At 42.5% G+C, this 19057-nt stretch overlaps 3 protein-coding genes across 4 annotated transcripts in view; all 3 read left to right on the plus strand.

Moving 5' to 3' along the window:
* On the plus strand, positions 1-1591 carry LOC119126225. The gene is made up of 7 exons (XM_037257360.1): positions 1-180; positions 427-465; positions 526-954; positions 1012-1079; positions 1171-1179; positions 1296-1492; positions 1552-1591. The coding sequence occupies exons 1-7, from the start codon at positions 150-152 to the stop codon at positions 1589-1591; spliced, it is 813 nt and encodes a 270-aa protein (XP_037113255.1). The 5' UTR covers positions 1-149.
* On the plus strand, positions 1015-3678 carry LOC119125499 (adhesion G protein-coupled receptor E2-like). The gene is made up of 8 exons (XM_037256084.1): positions 1015-1179; positions 1296-1492; positions 1552-1796; positions 1864-1930; positions 2000-2091; positions 2397-2556; positions 2668-2730; positions 2868-3678. The coding sequence occupies exons 3-8, from the start codon at positions 1612-1614 to the stop codon at positions 3018-3020; spliced, it is 720 nt and encodes a 239-aa protein (XP_037111979.1). The 5' UTR covers positions 1015-1179; positions 1296-1492; positions 1552-1611; the 3' UTR covers positions 3021-3678.
* A 3967-nt stretch (positions 3679-7645) lies between these two features.
* The window catches only part of LOC119125386 (protein phosphatase 1 regulatory subunit 29), a 37015-nt gene continuing 25603 nt past the window's right edge, over positions 7646-19057 (plus strand). For both annotated transcript variants that reach the window (XM_037255836.1, XM_037255838.1), the window contains exon 1: positions 7646-7798. The gene's annotated coding sequence lies outside the window, so the exon portion shown is untranslated. The remainder of the gene's footprint in view (positions 7799-19057) is intronic.

A 19057-nucleotide genomic window follows, 5' to 3' on the forward strand; every position in this document is an offset into this window, starting at 1 on the left:
CTATATATATATATATATATATCGCCTTGAGTGACATTTGCATTGAATTTTTGCATGGGGTGGGGACAAGACGCTAAGAACACACATGTTGGCTACTTTGCAAATCTCTCTTGCGCTTTGGAGTTGCAGAGGTGTGCTTTCTTGTCACCATGAACTTCTGCGCTTTAACTCTTCTCCTGGGTGAGTTCATTTTTATCATAAATATTATTATTTGAGCGCAGGGCTTTGTGATCTGAAAACGTCAAACATAATCAGTTCAAATAGATTACAATTTTGATTGCACGTATTATATGGATCGAAGAAATGGTCATCTGATTTTCACCTAAAGTAATCTGGCTTAGGCTCCAACTTGTCGTCACCCTGAACCAGAAAAGATCAGATGAGCTTGTGTCATGATGTCCATTAATCATATTTTCTTTCTCCAAGGATCCTTCTCCATCATTGCACATTGTGTTTTCCCTCCCGGTAAGTCCGACGACACTTTGCATTGGAGATGACACGCAACCACGGTGATGTCCTCCACAGGTTCTTGCGATAGCTACGTCAACATTACGGAACCATATCGCAACATCGCCTTTACGTCAAGTTCCTTCAGTGGCTACTCGCACGATGACGGCGGCCTTTCCAGACAGTGGTCACGCTTCACTGGAATCGGCGGAGACAGAATCGTGCAAAGCCGCCACTCGGGACCACGGGGCGGCTTCCGGTACCCCATCTGTTTTCAATTTAATCATCCAACCGAGGAGTCGTCAACGGCGTCGACAGGGACTGCATATGTTTATGCTGGAGGGTGTGATAGTCATAGCATCGCAATGGAGGTGGTCCTCTGTCCAGGAAGCTTCTACATCTTTAAACCAGTAAACCACCCACAGTCCAGTTCAGGCTTCATAACCTGTAAGAGAATGGAAATCATCGTCGTTATTGACCTCGTGACGTTGGCTTTGTTTGATTCCTGTCGGACTTCTGGAACGCTCTCAAATGGTTCCTAACTTTTTTTTGCGCCACTCTCAGGTATTACCCGAATCTGGTTTGGTGACTTGTGTGTACTGGAAGGACGAATCGGACGAGACGATGAGATGGTCGGTCGACGGGTGTTGGATGGCTCACACAAATGAAAACGTCACAGTTTGCAGCTGTTCTCATCTCTCCACGTTTGCCCTCATCTTACAGGTTGGCAAGGTAGGCAGTCTCATCACGAATATATCCTATCAAAATAATACAAGAATTTCAAACAAAATTTATAATCATAAAAAAAAAAATCGACTGATGCATGTTGAGTGTTTTCTGTCTGCCAGCCTCCACCGGAGGATTCTTTTTTAGAGTGGCTGAACCGAATGTGCATCATAGTGGGACTCTTCTTCTTTGCTTTGTGCATCCTCACCTTCCTGCTGTGCAGCTGGAACCCCAAAATCAACAACACGGCACGTCTTCACTTGTGTCTCAACATGGCCTCGTCCCATCTCCTGCTCTTGACCGATATGTGGAGCATGAGGTTCGCCGCAAACCAGACCTGTATGGAAATAAACGTTCATGTATGTACTCTCCCGACAGCTGGCCTGCACCGTCATTGCGGGGCTCCTTCACTTCTTAGTGGTTGCAAGTTTTGTGTGGATGCTGCTGGAGGCCTTGCAGCTTCACCTGCTGCTCCGTAAGCTCTCCAGGGTACAGGTGATCCAGAGAGACGGGCTCCCCGAGCTTTTGCTCTACTCCATCGGCTACGGCGTTCCCTTTGTGATTGTGGGTGTTTCTGCGCTGGTGTATTCGGATGGATACGGAGTAGCCGCAAATTTGAAGGAGTGAGTTGGCGCAAGTCGCGTGTCATGGTGGCGTACGAGAGGAGACTCATATCGGGGTGCATTTCAGCTGCTGGCTCTCGCACAAGCGTCACTTCAACTGGGCTGTCTCAGGACCTGTCATTACCATCCTTGCAGTGAGTATCAAATAGACGCTCCCAAAATACGTATTTCTTTCCTGATTGTGACTCTGAATCTTCTACTAGCTTAACGTGATCTTGTTCTGCGCTACTTTATGGAGTCCAAGACCTACTTTGGACGGTATGAGAAGCGACGTCTCTCAAACCAGGGATACCAGGTGATTGTGTCTACTGTATTTATGATTTATATTTCAGAAATGACACTTTCGATTTATTTCAAAGTCAAAGTCAAAGTCAGCTTTATTGTCAATCCCTTCATATGTCAAGACACACAAAGAAACCGAAATTCCGTTTCCTCTATCCCACGGTGACGAGACATACAAGCAGACGACACAAATTTCATGGGAATTCGTTAAATGTCATTGCGCTTGGCTAATAAGTAAAAAAAAAGCTTCCCTGCATCTTTTTGCAGCTGAACATTCGGTATATTTTTGAAGATAGACATTTGAATTTTGTTTTGCAGGTTGATTATTTTTAAGATTGTAGCCCAGTTCGTTATACTGGGCTGTACGTGGCTTATCGGACTCTACCAGAGCAACCTTTTCTTCCACGTCCTCTTTATACTACTCAACTCCCAGCAGGGAACCTTTCTCTACATTGTACACTGTGTGCTCAACAAAGAGGTCAGATTAGCCAGCGCTTAAGTGTTAAAAGTGTTTGCAAAATGTTTGGAAAAGTTGGCGACAGGAAAATGGATGGATGGATTCAATTTCGGTTTTATTTTTTCCCCCCAGGTTAGGGAGGAGTACAGGAAATGGTTGACGTGTTCATTTAATAAGAAACAAAATGGCTCTGAGGTGAGTATCTTTGGTTTTCTTGTATTCTGGCTGACACTGCATTTTTCCATCTAAACTCTTACTGGTAGCATCCCATGACATCATAAAAAAAGTTCACTTTTTTTCGACTTCCTGTCGTTAATGATACAAAATGACAGAAAGATGCACAGTCAGTGTCTGAGGACATAGACAAGGCCGAGGAGGACATTTCACACAGTGTAAAAAAACTGACGACAGATGAATTTCACTTATTTGTCCACTTAGAGCAACCTAGTTTTGCTGTGGCTGCAGCATATATGAATTTGTTTTAAGATGTTCAGGGCAAAAATGGCTTGCCCCCCCCCCCCCCCCCCCCCGTTTTGCATGATTTGTTTACAATTGATGCGGGTCTTTCATAAACACGACAGCGAGTCTGTCGAAAGGAAACAAACGCCTCCACAATGTCAAACATTCATGCCTTAGGTGACATTTTCCTTCGGAAGTACATCTTACTTTACAAGACAAATGGAAAGGGCTACCAAAACAAAACAGTCACACTGCATTTCACAACAATGAAACACAATGATGGCTTTGTCCAAACAAAATCATGTAAATAAATAAATAAATGTCTTTATTCTGGTAAGGTGCTTGATTCGTATTCCTCACATTAACATTTGCTAATAGCTTTATCTGTATTTGTTTACCATTCATTCCATTTTTTTTTTCTTTGCACTAGCAGGTGATAGCGATCACAGATTATGACGGATTATTAAATCATCAAAGATAATTGGGAATACAGTACTGACAAATGCATGCATTGTCAAATATTTACATTCAGGATTGAGTTTGATGAAATTTCATTTCATTAAACATGATCTGAGTCCTGTGACAGCTTGCTTCCGATATGCCACCACTGTCTCCTATTCATATTTAGATTGTAATTTGGACGTTGGGCTTTCGGGGCTATTGTGCCTTTCAAAGAAGGTCAAATATAATGTCCACATGTAAAAAGTTGCATTATATCCAAAGATTTGTGAGTACAAATGTGTAAACAAATACATTTGACTACTTATTCACACTTGCTATCTTCTGAGTCATAGTAACATTTATTTGGCAAGCTTAAAAAATATTCTTACAGATGCATGTTAAGAATGGGTCTTAGGCAAAAGCAAGCTGGCTTTAAAAGCAAATCCCTTCACAAAGTAGCTAAAGCCAGCAGCAACATTGATGTCATTTGCAGACATTACCATTAGATGTCAGAAAAGAGCTGAAAAAGTGCACTTGTTTTGATTTAGGAACAGGCTGTGAGTCACATGTTCCCTTTTAGTTGCCCTTAAAACCGAGACCATAACTCTGCTAGTTAACACATTGCTCCCGTCACACGACATCATAGTTCAGCTCAGATCGGTATTGATTTTCAATTCTAACATCGTCTCTGACGAGGTATCGTTTTTTTCCCGCTGCGGTATCGGCTACGTGTAACCTAAGTATGACGATGTGCATTTATGAGCTTTATTTATGACCACTGCATATTGCAAAATGGACTACATCTGCAATGGCGCAAGCAGGATGGATTCAATCATAAGGAGGAGTGCAGAGAGAGAGCACCGTTGAAGATAGAAATAATAAGGATTACTGATGCATAACATTCACAAGGATCAGCTGGACTTCAGTGTCGTCGTGTCCACCTGAGAGCTGATCCAGTCCCATTTGTGCCCAAGTTGTGTGTCCATGCATGTGAACACCAAATGGCCGCAGGCATGCTAAGAAGTTTATTTACATCACAGTTATTCCAGGCTGCCTATATAATGCCGTTTATAGCCCCATATAACATAGAGCTATTTAATAAAGTTTATTTTTGTGTTTGTAGTTTGCAGCGGCTGAAGCCACATATTTACATTGACTACTCAAAACCTCTCAGTGTGAAATGAGAACTGATCTTTGTCAAGGCATTTTATAAACTGCATCGTCTTTATTGAGCCTCATTACATCAAATTCCACCATTGGATTCTTTCTCTTTCATGGATTCAGAATGATGTAAGCGGACCTAGTCAACTCAAAGTACACTTCAGTATTCTCATCCATACTGGACTGCAGCAGGTGAAGCACTAGAGCAGGGGTCTCAAAGTCCAGTCCTGATCAATGTCAATGATCAGGCTCCTGCAGAACGTGAGGATGAACTGATCATTTGAATCAGGTGTGTTTAACGAGGGAAACTTGGAAAACATGTAGGAATGCGCCCCCCCCCCCCCCCCCCCCCCCCCCCCCCCCCCGAGGACTGGACTTTGAGACCCCTGCACTAGAGTGACTTGAGTATTGTCCAGACACATTTTGAAAAGTCTCCACATAGTAAGCTTTGCATACAAATTCTTTGACATGAATTGTAAGCTGGGAAGGAGATATAAGCAGAGTGTGGGTATATTCGCCCATCTCAATCTCTTTGCTTCTCTTCGCAATACTACACTCGGTAACCATGGGAACACACTCGCAGCACAAGAGTCGTGAGACCACTCTGCTCAAATGCGGTAAACAATCCTGCCGTCACAAGTCAACATGCCTCCAGCTGAGTTTGCCAATTTACGTTTCCATAACGAAGGTGCACGGGGAGGAAGTAATAGGGCGCTGTCAACTTTGCATGAGGTTTTATTGACTTAAATGGCATTAACAGGCACTGGTCATTTGTTTTCAATATATATTAGAAATTAACTTCCTGGGAAAATGTCTGACTATTTTTCATCTATGTATTAAAGATAAAATGAAAAAAGGGAAAAAGGAATCTACAGTACGTGCCCTCATTAAGGCATTGGCAAAGTTAGGATTCTTTTCTTTGGACGGGCTAAAGATATCTCAGGGTGTCCTGCCACAAAACTTTTTATTTTCATCACTACAAACCCCCACATTTTTTATGAATACGCTGATGAAAATTCACTATAAGTTACATCAGGGGATGAGAAAAAATGTCCAAGCATATTTTTAGGTGGGGGCAGTGCCCCGGCTGCCCCCCTCTAGCTCTGCCAGTGTTTAAAATGTTCTATGTAGCCTAAAGAAATTGTCATCACAGTGCCTCGGGCAAGGATTTGCAACTTGCAAATCTGGCATCTTATAGGTCAGTGTCGACAATGTATGAATGAAAAGGTGAAAGGTCACCTGTACCATAGACATACACTGTGATTTGTCTTAGTCAAGTGCGGTTCTCTTTACTGAAGCTTCAGAGAAAAACAAACTCAGCAGGACAATATCTGAGCTGTAGTTAATTGGTTGCCCCGATGCATCAGTGTACCTTTTCACACAGATGAATTATTTATAAGTAGACAGCTGAATGAACAAGATATAACACAAGAAAACATCTATTTATATTATTTCGACAACTTTGTATTGAATTTGACATTTTGCAGTTGCCTTAACGACACTCATTTATCTTTTCTCTAACAACAGGGCTATTTTTTCTTTTATACTCACAAAGAGTTGAGTGCTGCGATCATCAAAAATAATGCCAGAAGAACATATGTGCGAGAAAATGGAGGATGACTAAAGAGAAACATTACCGCTTGACTCATCTGAGCTTCCAATTCTATTTTTTCCCATTTTGTGAGAGTCTTCCCAGACTAAAATGACGCACTTACAGTCGTGCAGCAAATGCAGCTGGCATTATTAGAGCATGATTTTTTATTTTTGCAAGAAGTTACAAGCGCTTTGTTTAAGCAGTTTGGCCGGTGTATACGTCTCTTATGTTTTTAGCAATACGTGGTGGTAATAAATTACCTTTGAGGCGAGAAATAAAATCACAGCTATTATGTCACTGCTCTAAGAGACGCACAAAGACGCCCATTGTGTGCGAAACCATTTAGTAACTCATCACACATGACCACACATCCTCCCAGTAGCAGCAAAAGATAACAGCTTTGTCGAGCGTCATGCCGAGACGAGCCATTGTGCTATTGCTTAACACTTGAAGCACTGATAATGAGAAAATATTAATGAGAGTTTCAGTACCGCGTCAGTCTCTGGAGCAAATAGTCTTCCTGCGGAAGAGAGAGAGGAAAAAAAAAAGACGGAGATGGAGTGAGGGTGAGTTAATGAGCTGTGCACGCTGGGCTTTGCGCGTGCACACTTGCCGCTGCGAGCGAGCGAGCGAGCGAGCGAGAATGGAGTGAGTGAGAAATGAGGACGAGGGAGTGTTAATTGAGTATGATCACACTTTTCCTTTTCATCAGTATGGGAAGTGACTATCTTGCTGTATATGATTTGAAATGGATTTTTTTGACAGTGCGCCGTGGCACATTAGTGGCCCGTGACAAATTACCAGGTGGTGCATCGAAGTTTGCTTAAAAAGGAGGTTGCAATTGAAAATAAACCACTTTGCTCAATCAGTCATTGACCGGCAGTCAGTCTCATGAAATGTTCCTTCGCTCGATGACAGAGACAAATTACCACCTGTTGCCATTCGTACAGCAAAAGATTTTTAGCAATTAAAATGAAGTAGATTAGAATGATCATAAAAAAAAAGGAAGGGCCCGATCTGGCCCCCGAGCCTTTTGTTTGACACCTGTGGTGTTGAACGTCATTGCATCATCCAAAGAGGTTTATTTAGATTAGCCCAATTAGCGACACAGCTCTCTCTGTATGATGCCGTGCAAATGATTATTTGAAACCTTTTCAACTGTTTCAGGAATGAAGCGTTAATATCTATTTAAAGGCAGATTGCCAATTGTGCACCTAACAAATAGAGATGTTCATATCTAAGAAGGACATTTTGCTTTTTGTATGGGAGGGAGACGGACATCCAGTGCGATTCAACGCTCTCTCTCTCTCTCTCTCTCTCTCGCTCTCTCCCCCTCTCTCTCTCTCTCTCTCTCTCTCTCTCCCCCTCTCTCTCTCTCTCTCTCTCTCTCTCTCTCTCTCTCTCTCTCTCTCTCTCTCTCTCTCTCTCTCTCTCTCTCTCTCTCTCTCTCTCTCTCTCAGAATCATCCTCTATACCAGCATTGCTGCTGCCGCTGCTGCTGCTGCTGAGCCTGCGACGTTACGGCGGATGAGAAAAAGCGAATAATGTCCCCTCTTTTTTTCAGCTTCAGTCAAATGGACGCATAGTTCGGAGCGGAAACAAGTAAAGGTACTGTCCTCAAGTCTATTCCATATTAGCACCCTGTGCCTTTTTGAAATGATGTAAAGCCTGGCAATGCTGATTCTTGTGAGAAGGATCATGCACCTGCACTTGAGACTTCTTCTCTCTCGGCTGGCTTGAGCATTTGCTTGTTTTTCAACCTGATTTGGGGTTCAGCGTCTAACATCGGAAGTGTGTCGGTGACTGAGCCATGTGGGATTGTTCTTTCTTCTTCTTCTCTGTAGTTGTTGCTGTGCAGCACAAGCCCATTTCAGCTTGGTTCAAGCGAGCATTGATTTAAAGTGAGGAAAGGAATGAGTCTGGCAAGGGGGTGCGGTGCGATGCGGTGGGGTGGGGTGGAGTGGGCTAGGGGTGAGGGGGCGGGTGGGGGTCTTATGAAGTGGGGGAGTGGCTGCAGCGAAAGAAAGATTGGACGGGCTGCGCCATGGACAGATGTGCAAGAGGGATTTAGAGTCGTGGGAGGAATCACGCAGGGGATAAAACTGGCTGTGAGTGAGGATGCGTGTGAGTGTGTGTGTGTTTGAGGGTGAAAAAGCTCAAGAGTGGTGATGACTTGTGTGCACACACACGCACGCTGCCACACAGACGCACGGACACGCAGAGTTCACCTGCAATGAGGGCTTGGGTGTCAGCCGCTTTGAGCACTCCTGCGTCTGTTTGTAACCGTGTGCATGTCAGCCAGGGAAGGACGAGAAATTCCCGCCCGTGGCAGCAACAGTGTCGGTCGGGAGCACGCAGATACCGCCCACACGTTTTACACAGGCAAGCAAGAAAATCTCAGGTCCAACAATAGCTGAGAGTTAAACGAGCTTCTCGGTAGCTTTGTAATTGTTGTCGTTGCATCCACTGTGTGAATGAAGCGCAGCGAGTCACTTCAGGACCATGGATAGCGAGCGCACAGTGCTGAGCCAGCACGTTGGTGCCCCCCCCCCCTCCCTCCTTCTTGTTGGGGAGATTGCATGCTTGATTATGCACATGCATGCTTGATCGGATTAGAGCAAACACATTCTGATCACATTAGTCATTTGGGGGTTGGGGAGCGACAGAATAGTATGTATTTATAGTTCAACATGCTGCACAGCAACCAAGGTAGATGGACTTTCGATTAAGTACACTGACACAGTCTGCTGAGATTTGATGCAAGCATTGGAGCCGGAATTCGGCCCTCTAGTTTGATGGTAGGAGAAAGTCAAAGCTAGTAAAGAAAATACGTTTTAATTAAAAAAAGAAATAAAAAGCAGATGATGCGGCTTAATGGAATTATTTAAAAAAAAAAAAAACAACCCATGACAGAATTGAACAAAAATAACAAGTTATAAAAGGAAGATTCAGTTGACTATGTCCAATAAAATATGTCAACATTGCATTTGCCCTGATCAGTAATCAATCATTTGTACACGGTCCTTAGAATACACAATTCCCTGCCTGTCACTCGGTATGGACTCTCATAGAGAGTTGTAAATTTGCTTTCACTGCAGTCAATAGTGTGATCCCCCTCCTGAGACCTTTGCGATCAATCACTGGCCACGCCCACTTTGGTTAAGGACCTACTACGTGAGTGCAGCTGCCCTGTCCCCACATCAGTCCTCCGAGTTACTTCATTCCCGCAATGCCCCCCCCCCCCCCCCCCCACACACAAAAACTGCATGTATTTGTCAGATCGTATTTGTCTCCTTTCCGATACGGAGGAATGATGAAGAGTTCCCGATCAATTGCAATCACAGATCAGTGGCGTACTCGGTGGGGGAGGAAGGAGAGGAAATCAGTAAGAGAGGCAGGCCCGGGAGACCTGAATAATGACCACCTACCTTGGAAAGCCACAGCCTTGTTTCTCTCTAATCTCCAGTTCATCACAATTGTATTGAACTATGTTAGTCATAATTCAAGGAATCCATGCTCCTGAGAGTTGATGGATATTGTGCGGCAGAAAAATAAACACACAAAGTGAGAGCGGAATCAAAGACCATGCAAGCCTGCTGTTTGCTGAGCTACATATAAATAAGGAAATGGTTTTTTTCCATAGGCTGGTGTCAGATGGCTGGAAGCAGTAATCACAACGTCCGTGCGTTAAAGCTAAGATGCATTGCGTTTCTTTGTTTGCTTCGAAGATTTGTGCAAAAAAACCCAAAAGAGACTACATTGATGACGAAATGGAAGTGTGGCTGACAGTGCAAATTAAAGAACACAAAGAGAGGACAGTGATTTCACAATGTAGCAGAGCAGTTTTAAGTTGCAATAAAAGTGTTCACCACTAGATGGCAGACATTGCTTAAGAGGCCATCCAAGAGACGTCACATTCCGACCTAAATCATTACTACAGTACCAATATGGTATGTTCTTTTCCCACCAGAACCATTGACATTTCATTTGAAGTGCGTGAAGAGTTCCTAAATATGTGTCCTTCCAAATTAGATCTGTAATTCCATTGAAGAGTGTTCCAATGGCTTCATTTGACAATGGACGGATTGCTGGCTTCACTTGATTGCAGTGAAGAAGGGTTAACAGCCAGAGTCATTAGTGCTGTTAAAGCTTGCCGACCTCAACACTCAGAAGAGGCCAAGACACTTTGGGCTTTGGTGACCCAATTATTCACGCAGACGTCTCAGGTCAATTAAATTATGGAGCAAATTTGGCGGGTGCAAGACAAAACGTGATTAGGCAGGTAAAAAAAAAAGCCTTACAACTATCTGCTGGAACACACTATTGTCTTACTTCCTATTGGAGAAAAAAATCATACAGTGGCATACAAAGTCTACACACCCCTTTTTGAAATGCCATGTTTTATGATTTCCTGTGCAAATAGAAAGATTTTTTGTTAATCTGTTCAAAATGGGATGTAAAAATAAAGTGGTTGCATAAGTGTGCACACCCTTGACTGTAGCTGTGCTGAGAATTAGCCAAGTCATGGTCAATGGAAGTCTAATTGTCCCCAAATAAATTTTCAGCAGTTCAAGTAGGTTTTTCTTGGCATTGCTTTGAAAAGAAATCCCAGAATGCATTGTGTTTAACCACAGAGTTTTCAGTGCACATTTTTCAGAACTAGAATAACAAAATCCTATCAGCATGACCTAGCGCAGTTCATCAATTACTACATGACAATGCTGTCTTCCTCCCACATTGCAAAACCATTCATGTTTGCTTCATTGAAGACTCTCAATTATCCATACACAGATGCGCACGGTTATTTGCATACGACATGTGCCCTGCTATTGGCTAGCAGCCAGACTAGAGTGGAAAGTCAGATGCAACTAGGTCTCAGTCCACCCAACGAGGCTCCATGTGCATTATATAATTTGGTGTTACACCATCTTTACAGTTCTTCTTCAACAGGGTCACTCGGCCCACCTCCGCCAAGGCACCGTAACGATTTCTGCATCCAGCAGAAGGGATTATGCAAAGATCCTAAGAACGCTAACCCTTGGGAGACATTCTCACACTAACTCACACCTCCACATGTCATCCTCAGCCGTAGCGCGCCGCGTTCACTTTCAGCCTACCAGCTGTTGCAGCGCAATCAATACGGCCATCATGTTTCACAACTCGGAGTCGCTCCCTCAATGCCAGGAGCTTGCGGGGAGATCCCCTTCAGGGAAGAGACGGCGAGTCGTGGCTGACAATGATTCGCTGATGAGCTTTTCCAAGAGAAGACAGCAACAACTTGTCACGGGAGGACGGCGTGCTAGTTTATTTGCTTGGCTGCAGGGATGAGCGAAAAGCCATCATGGAGCCTGGCAAACTCTCTTTGTCAATGTGCTTATTTGCCGCCATGGTTGCAGAGATGCCGGCTGGCCGGCAGCGGTAATGCGGACTGAAATACCAGCAGTTGGCTCCGATTTGAAAGATTGCAAATTAAATTCTCAGTTCCCCTGTGGTTCTCTTGAAATATCATCCAGCAAAAGGTGACTGTCGTTAACATTTCTCCCGTGGCAACATATGGTGGCATTATTACGTGGATGGGGGAATTAAGCGGCACAGTAAAGACTGTTTGAGGTGAACGCAGAGAATTTAGCGTGACCTAACCGGGGCCAGCAGATGTTTCAGACCTAGCAATGCAGTGCATTCTTACGGAATCACACCATTTATTAGCATATCAGGCTCAAATTGCTTTGGAAAACCAGGAAGGAAAAATCGGACAGTTTATTTCTATAAACCAGTGCAAATAAAAAAAAAAAACCAGCATGCTTGGGTTGAGCGAGCTCCAGAGGCTCAACAGATGCTCTGTAAATCCAGTCTGAGAGCTCCGACTTAATGGGCGGTCAATTGGCTTCATTTATACCGGCTGCTGGCATAGACATTCACTTCATAAAAAAAAGCTTGATACTGTTACGTGTGGGAAAACCCTCCCAGCAATATTTCACATCATGACACCTGATTCCCTCCCTTTCTTGCATGTTGATAGTAGCAACACAGCAGTTGGATGTGCTAGCCTCGTGACAAAGTGCTGAGTCATGACCCCATGTTGGATGGCGACAAGCTGCTATCGGAGCAGGGGGGGTGGGGGGCTTGCTTATCTGTGTCTGCTTGATGGAAGGTGTTGCTTCTTTGGCGACTCGCAGAAGCAATGTGGACGTGGGTGATAGAGTCTGGGAATGTGTGTGTGTGTGTGTCGGTATGCGGGCGCCTACACTATCTTTTGTACTTTGGTTCTGACTTAACCAGCCGGCGTGAAGCGGCACTTTAGAGCGCCTCGTTGTCATGGCGAGAAAAAGCTCCGCTGGGGCCAATTAAAGATAAGAAAGTCGATGTCGTAGTGTCCATTTTTCACGACTGTAAAGGTATTTGATTGACAGTTGAGAGATGAGTGGGCGTTGTTACGGCACATTTTGCAGACTGCGTTTGAGAGAGCGGCTTCATTTGTCTTGATTTTGAAGCCTCATTTGACATAGTGTTTTGAATTATTCAAATTGAGCAGAGCTCTTAACAACACTCTTCACTGAGGGGTGTCAAATTTAGACATTAGAATCTTTCACAGCAAAACAATCTTGAAGAACAAATTGTGTCCAATGGACATTTTGCCCAGCTGGTTCGCAAAATCAAGCCAAGTTGAGTTTCATTCAAAAAAAAAAAAAAAGGGTTGGTATTTTTGTTTTCATTGCAGCCTGTCATAATTTTGTTGTGTTTTGACAAATTATTTAGTTGTGTAAATGCTGTTAATTGTAAAAAAACCAAACAGATTGTATTTAACCTGAGCCAAGTCAGTATTTCTGCCCTAACCACTTTAAAATGATGGCACACTCCATCTTTTTTTTCATGGCAATTCATAACCTCCATTTGTCTAAGTGCTATTTCATTTTCAGATTATCATTTTTTTTGGGGTGGAAAATATTGAATAAAACTTCTTTTACAATCTTCACTATCTCTCTTGTGTCAGTTACATTACGGTCTCGAGCTCCGATAAAACTTTTTATATATCGGTAATCGTATATTGAGTCTGCGAGAGTCGTAACGTATTAACGTCATACTTGTGTTTTCAAATTCAACGCTGGCTTTGTTCTCTTGCCATATACAGTATGTGTGTGAACTCTACTGTCAGGACCATCTGCCACCATCTCTCCTTTGTGCCAGCTGCCTGAAAAAGCTGACCCCCCCCCCCCCCCCCCCACACACACACCACCACCAACCCCAATTACCAGATAAATTTTTCAACGCGTGGAAATGTGAGTGTGAATAAGTGCGAAGGAGTGAACATGCAGCAAAGCGAGGGGGCGTTGCGCATTCAGCCAGCTCTGTAATTGTAAAACTGTGATGAGGATGAAAGGGCAAACACACACACAAGAAGGAAATACTATATGGAAAGACTTCATTCCCTGCAATGCTACACACTGTTTGTATTTTGCCACACACACACATGCATGCACGCACACACACGCTGGTACTGAGTGGATTTTGGAATAAAGCCTTGTTTTTTGTCTACTGGCCTAGATTCATATGGCATCTGTGCTGCACAATCATTTCCCTCTCCGTTGTTAACATTCTGCACTTTCACTCATTTGTGGATCGCAATGAGCGAAACATCACGCGTGCACTCGCTCAAACACAGAAACACACTTGTCATGTCCACTCATTCTCCATGTCCGTTCCCTCTCCATATCCATCGCTAAAATCAGGTTATAAATATTTTAGCTACGCATCTGCACTTAAACACATATTCTGTATATGTGTGTGTGTTTGTCTTGGCACAGTTTAGTGAGGATGTGTCCTGCTGAAGCATCTGTTTGCATTTTAATGTGAGACACAGCCTTCAGAAATTGAATGGCTGCCTTGAAAAAAAGATGAGCAGACTCATCTTGAGTTTCAGTTTATTGTGAAGGAAGAATGAAAGCCTTAGCACAATAAATTGCACTGGACTTGGAAGTTGAAATTGTGAAACGTGTCCAATATTGATAGAAAATATTGTGAAAAGGATTTTGTTCCAGTGGGATAATGGAATGATCCAAGTTTGAATCGAAAAAGATGCTATTTTTAATTGTAATTGTCTTTTATGATACATTCACACGTAATACTTGCTTTCATAACAGCGGTCTCCCAAGTGGTTTCTTGGAAACCCTTGTTCAGTTCGGAGAAATTGTTTGCTCATCCTTTTTGTCCGTCTGTCCTCACGAGTGCATATCTGCTTTGCCGTGGTTCCAAGGTGAATGCGATCCGTCACTTGAAGCTAACCCAACCAGAGGGGACACTTAATAGAGAGAAGCAAGGCTCGTCCACCACTGAAATGCATTGTGGGGCCTGAGCGCATCATATGATTGCAAACTGAATTGCCATATTGAGAGTGGACAGACGGGTTCCTCGGAGGGAAAAATGTACTCATTACAAACGTCAACTGACATTTGATCAAGTCACGTCACCTCTCATGTGCTGCAGCCCACTGCCTTGCATCTCAATGAAGATTAAATGGATACTATTGACGATGTAAGATGTTTTTTTTTTAACTAGTATTAAGTGTGTTAACATGATGCCAGGGGGAATATTTTGTGTTGTGGTCTCTTTTAGTGAATGATTATTTTTCCCCCCTGCAGTTTGTAAGTGGGCGGGGCCTCCTGCAAGGCAGATGGAGGAGGCTACTTGTCAGAAACAGGAAATGATGCCTGCTGATTTCTTGAGTGTCATTGATTGCAGCTCATATTATTTAGTCATATTTCATTTTGGTACAGTTCCTCTTCTCACAAAAAAAGAAAAGGACCATATCTACATCCAAAAACTATTTCCACTGGTGGACACTTGGATCTCACAGGTAAATAATTGGCAAATTGTTTGTTAAGGCACGTGTTGAAAATGTGGTGGCCATTTTTTTCCAGCTGTTTTTGTGATGTAAAAAAAAAAGGTAAAACAAGCTAATTGAGGCCCGAGGGAACATTGAGGCATGGAGAGGACTAGAGCATGATTGCGTGTTTGCATATTTTTATGAGAACTACTGCTGGCCTCTGCTTGTGTCCTCATTATGAAGCAGGTATTTCCCTGCATGCATTGCAAACAGCATGCGGCCGAGTTTGTTGTTTATATGATGCTCGCTGTGAGCTTCCCTTGTAGGTCAGACTGGTGATTCATCAGATTAATTTGAGAAGAAACTCACACATGAATGCACAAAAGCAAGCGAGCACACTCCGGTGCTGTTGCCGATGTCTTTTCTGTCCGATTCACCTGCTTGCCCGGAGGTGGCCGTAGATGTGGATTTGTTCAATCGTTTGTGGGCAAGAGAGAAATGAAAGTTGATACATGAAATAGAAAATACAAGCTAGCTGGAAGATGTGTACTTTTTTTTCTTCCTTTTCTGTATGCCACTTAAGAATGATAAAAGGCAAATGAAGACAGTCCCTGTGCTGCTATGAAAGGTTTCCGATTGTAAATGAGAACAACTGCAATGTCACAGAGTGGCGGTGTGTCCATTTTGAATGCCACGCTGTATTTGAATGTTTTTTTCCCCAATTATTTATATCACTTATCTCTGGTTATGAGCCTCGCCGGCACACGCTTTGCCCAGCGGTACTAAGCATGCGTGCGCCTGGTTGCACGCAGATAGAAAGACAGATGGGAAGGTGATTGAGATGGATGCCATTCATTAGAAGCTCATTTCAGTCTCCCGCGCTTTCTAATGGTTCCGGTCAGACAGGAAGTTGACCAATCCCGGCCGCCTCTGAGGCCCACAATTCTCACTCGGCGCAATAATGACTTCTTCAGACTGGCTTCTTCAGCCTTAAGCGTTGTTATCTAACGAATACATGTAGCAGATGAGGGCCCCCTCCCCTCTCAGCTCAATGGGCACACCTGCCAAGAGCTCACCTGCTTGCTTGCTTGCTTGCTTCACACTCAAAGATGCGCCTTCTTTGTCACTTCAAGTTCTTTTCCCCCCACAGGGTGTTTTTAACATTATCAAGGATGTTTGGTGGTTTGGCTTTCCATGAGTGACTTGTTGAGCAATTGGAATAAACGACTTTTGTTGCAAGAGTACCTTCACAAAAGTGCAGGATTACTTTGCGATACAACTGAGCTGCTTTGTGAGGTTTTTGAGTTACGAGCTATCATTTGGAAATTTTTCACGTCAGCTTATTTCACGACAAAAAGCAATTTGGCATAGTGGGAAAAAAATCTTCTTGTAAAAAACTTCAAGCTGTTTAATGCCACTTCCAGTTAAAGTTTACTGTCAGAGCATTACTAATGTAAGAGAATTACTAATGTAAGAGAATTAATTATTAATGTAAGAGAATTACACATTGTTTATTTAAAAATAACCCAAATAACATTTCCTTAAAGTCTGCTGACACATAATTCAAACCGTCACGGATGTGTTCACAGAAACATCCATCTATGTGGCAGTGTAATAATGCTTCCAGCAATGTATTTGAACACAAAAGGTGCAGCAACACATATAGACAGACAATATATTAGATCAATAAGATATTCAATCATATCATGTAAATATGCTTCTTAATTAAGACTCCAATCAATTTTGTTGACTACCCCTTAAATGAAGACACATTGACTCATTCTGATCAAACTGATCTTATTGTAACATTCAATAATATGGTGTGCGATATATTCTCAAAAGTTACCCTTGTCTACAGTGGTAGACTAATATCATCAGACAAAAATATGCAAACACTTTCAATATGAGAGCCTAAATGAAAATATGTGATCAAATATGATATGATTCAAATATCTCCTGTTCATTTGCAATACAAAACCTTTTCCCAAACAATTCTATCTTAGATCGCCTGCCCGCTCACCACAGGATGCAATCACATCCAATGTGCATATCTCAAATATGCTGCCATTGTGTCAGGCTAATTACAGAGATGCTAAAATGCAGATGGAGGGGTCAAGACTTTCTCACGCTCGAGATGTATTTGTCACCCCCCCAACCCTCAAATTAAAAACTTGAATATGGCACATCATCATAAGGTAATTACACGAAAGCACTCAAGTTTCAGATTAGAACATTTAATGAGATCCAATGAAATAGAATTGAATATCCTCAAACAGAACATTGTCCTCTATGTGAAAGCAGAATTTGTAATGCAGCAAAGTTGTCAATGTCTACAAATTGCAACAAGGCCAACAACTATCTCAGCAAATAATGACAGGCAACAGCAAATAATGCTGCTATCAATTAAATCGAGCCTGCTTTCTGAAACCAGATGTTCATTTTCTTTTTAGTTGGAGCCGTTACAAATGACATCCATTCACAAGAACTATAACTGTGTCGCTTATAGTGTTCAAGCAATGGACATTAGTTTGTGGATTGATGATGAAAGGCCTTGAAAAGCACAATTCAGAAATCAAAAAGGGGAGGGGGGGGTAACAAATGCACTTTTATTGAAACATAAGAGATACTTACATGAGTAAATGATGATGCCTTGTTTAGCATATGAAGAAGCTTTTGCCTATTTCCATTTTTGGACTGCATGTCATTTTTGTTTTAGCATGTTGAATATTTAATCAGTCACTCTGTGGCCCATTTGAGATTTATTTTTCTTTCTTGACTGAGGGGCATTGGTTGAGTACTCTTTGCTGGCGTGCAATCTTTTTGCCATTAACATGCACAAAGTCCAGAGCAAAGTTTGCCTTTTTCAGAACAGAGTCCGATTGATCTATGATACGAAAGAAACGCTTGTGCCTCTACTTCATTTAAAAGTCACATTTTCATAACATTCACTGACTTGAACAAAATAATGTCAAAAAGAACATTCCAAAGAACACTCCATTCTTTTCAATGTACTGCCTGCACTAAGGTGGAAGTCACATTGTAACCAGATTGTTTCTTTTCTTGCAGGGTTAGTAACAAAAAAAAAAAGAAGTTTTGTGAAGGCTTGCTTTAGATTCTAGTTAAGACCCCTAAATACACCAATACTTTGTCTGATCTGCTTGCAATCCATCTGATTGTTTCGACAGCTGCTCATGTTAATGCAGCCAAGCATGCGCTCATTGTGAACGGCAACGCAGGTGTCGCCTCGTAAAGCCTGACAATAATAACAAAAAGGCCATTTTGGTGGGTCAGAGTGCCTTTCACTTTTTAAGGACTGTCTTTTACGGTCAAATTAAAACACACAGGGATACCACATCAGGTGGTACATTTTTTATTTTTTTTAAATATCACTCAACATTTGCGATACGATTCAACGAGCTGCGGCCGTTTCTCGACATACAAAGCATCGGGGTGTTTTTTGTGAAATAAAACTGTCGATAGGACACAGGTATTGTTTGTACATTATTGGACATTATAGTCGAGCAATGAAAGCTTCATATAACCCACACATGTCGTATTGGTGATTTTTGGAACAAAATCGGGACGATCCGTGCAAGTTGGGAGCTCAAAATTCAGCTTGACCTAACTTGCTACTTCAACCACTTCACATTTGTGCTTCAATTGAAAGCCAAATTGCTTCTCAGGTGGCCAACATTTCACTGGGCGATTTCAAATTCGAAATAACGATGTGACTAAAGTGTCGCACTATTTTCCAATTCAGCCTTTTAGAATGTGATATTTATTTTTTTGGGTTGTGTCCTAAATGAGAAACAACTATAAATGGACACTTCAGTGTTTCCAAAACAAGCTGTAATGATCCGGCAAGACCTTTGTGTGGTTCTCTACTTCCAAGCCATTAAGCCCACACCTCTCCAAACATTGAAGGTGATCATCAGGTGATTTTCTTTTTTTTCTTTCTCCCCAGCGGAGATCATTACGTTGCTAGTCGTCAAATACAAATTGTACACGCGTTCGCCAGGGGAAGCGTTTGCATATCAAATCTCGCA

The sequence above is a fragment of the Syngnathus acus genome, chromosome 8 (genome assembly GCF_901709675.1).
Source record: "Syngnathus acus chromosome 8, fSynAcu1.2, whole genome shotgun sequence".
Taxonomy (NCBI): Eukaryota; Metazoa; Chordata; class Actinopteri; order Syngnathiformes; family Syngnathidae; genus Syngnathus; species Syngnathus acus.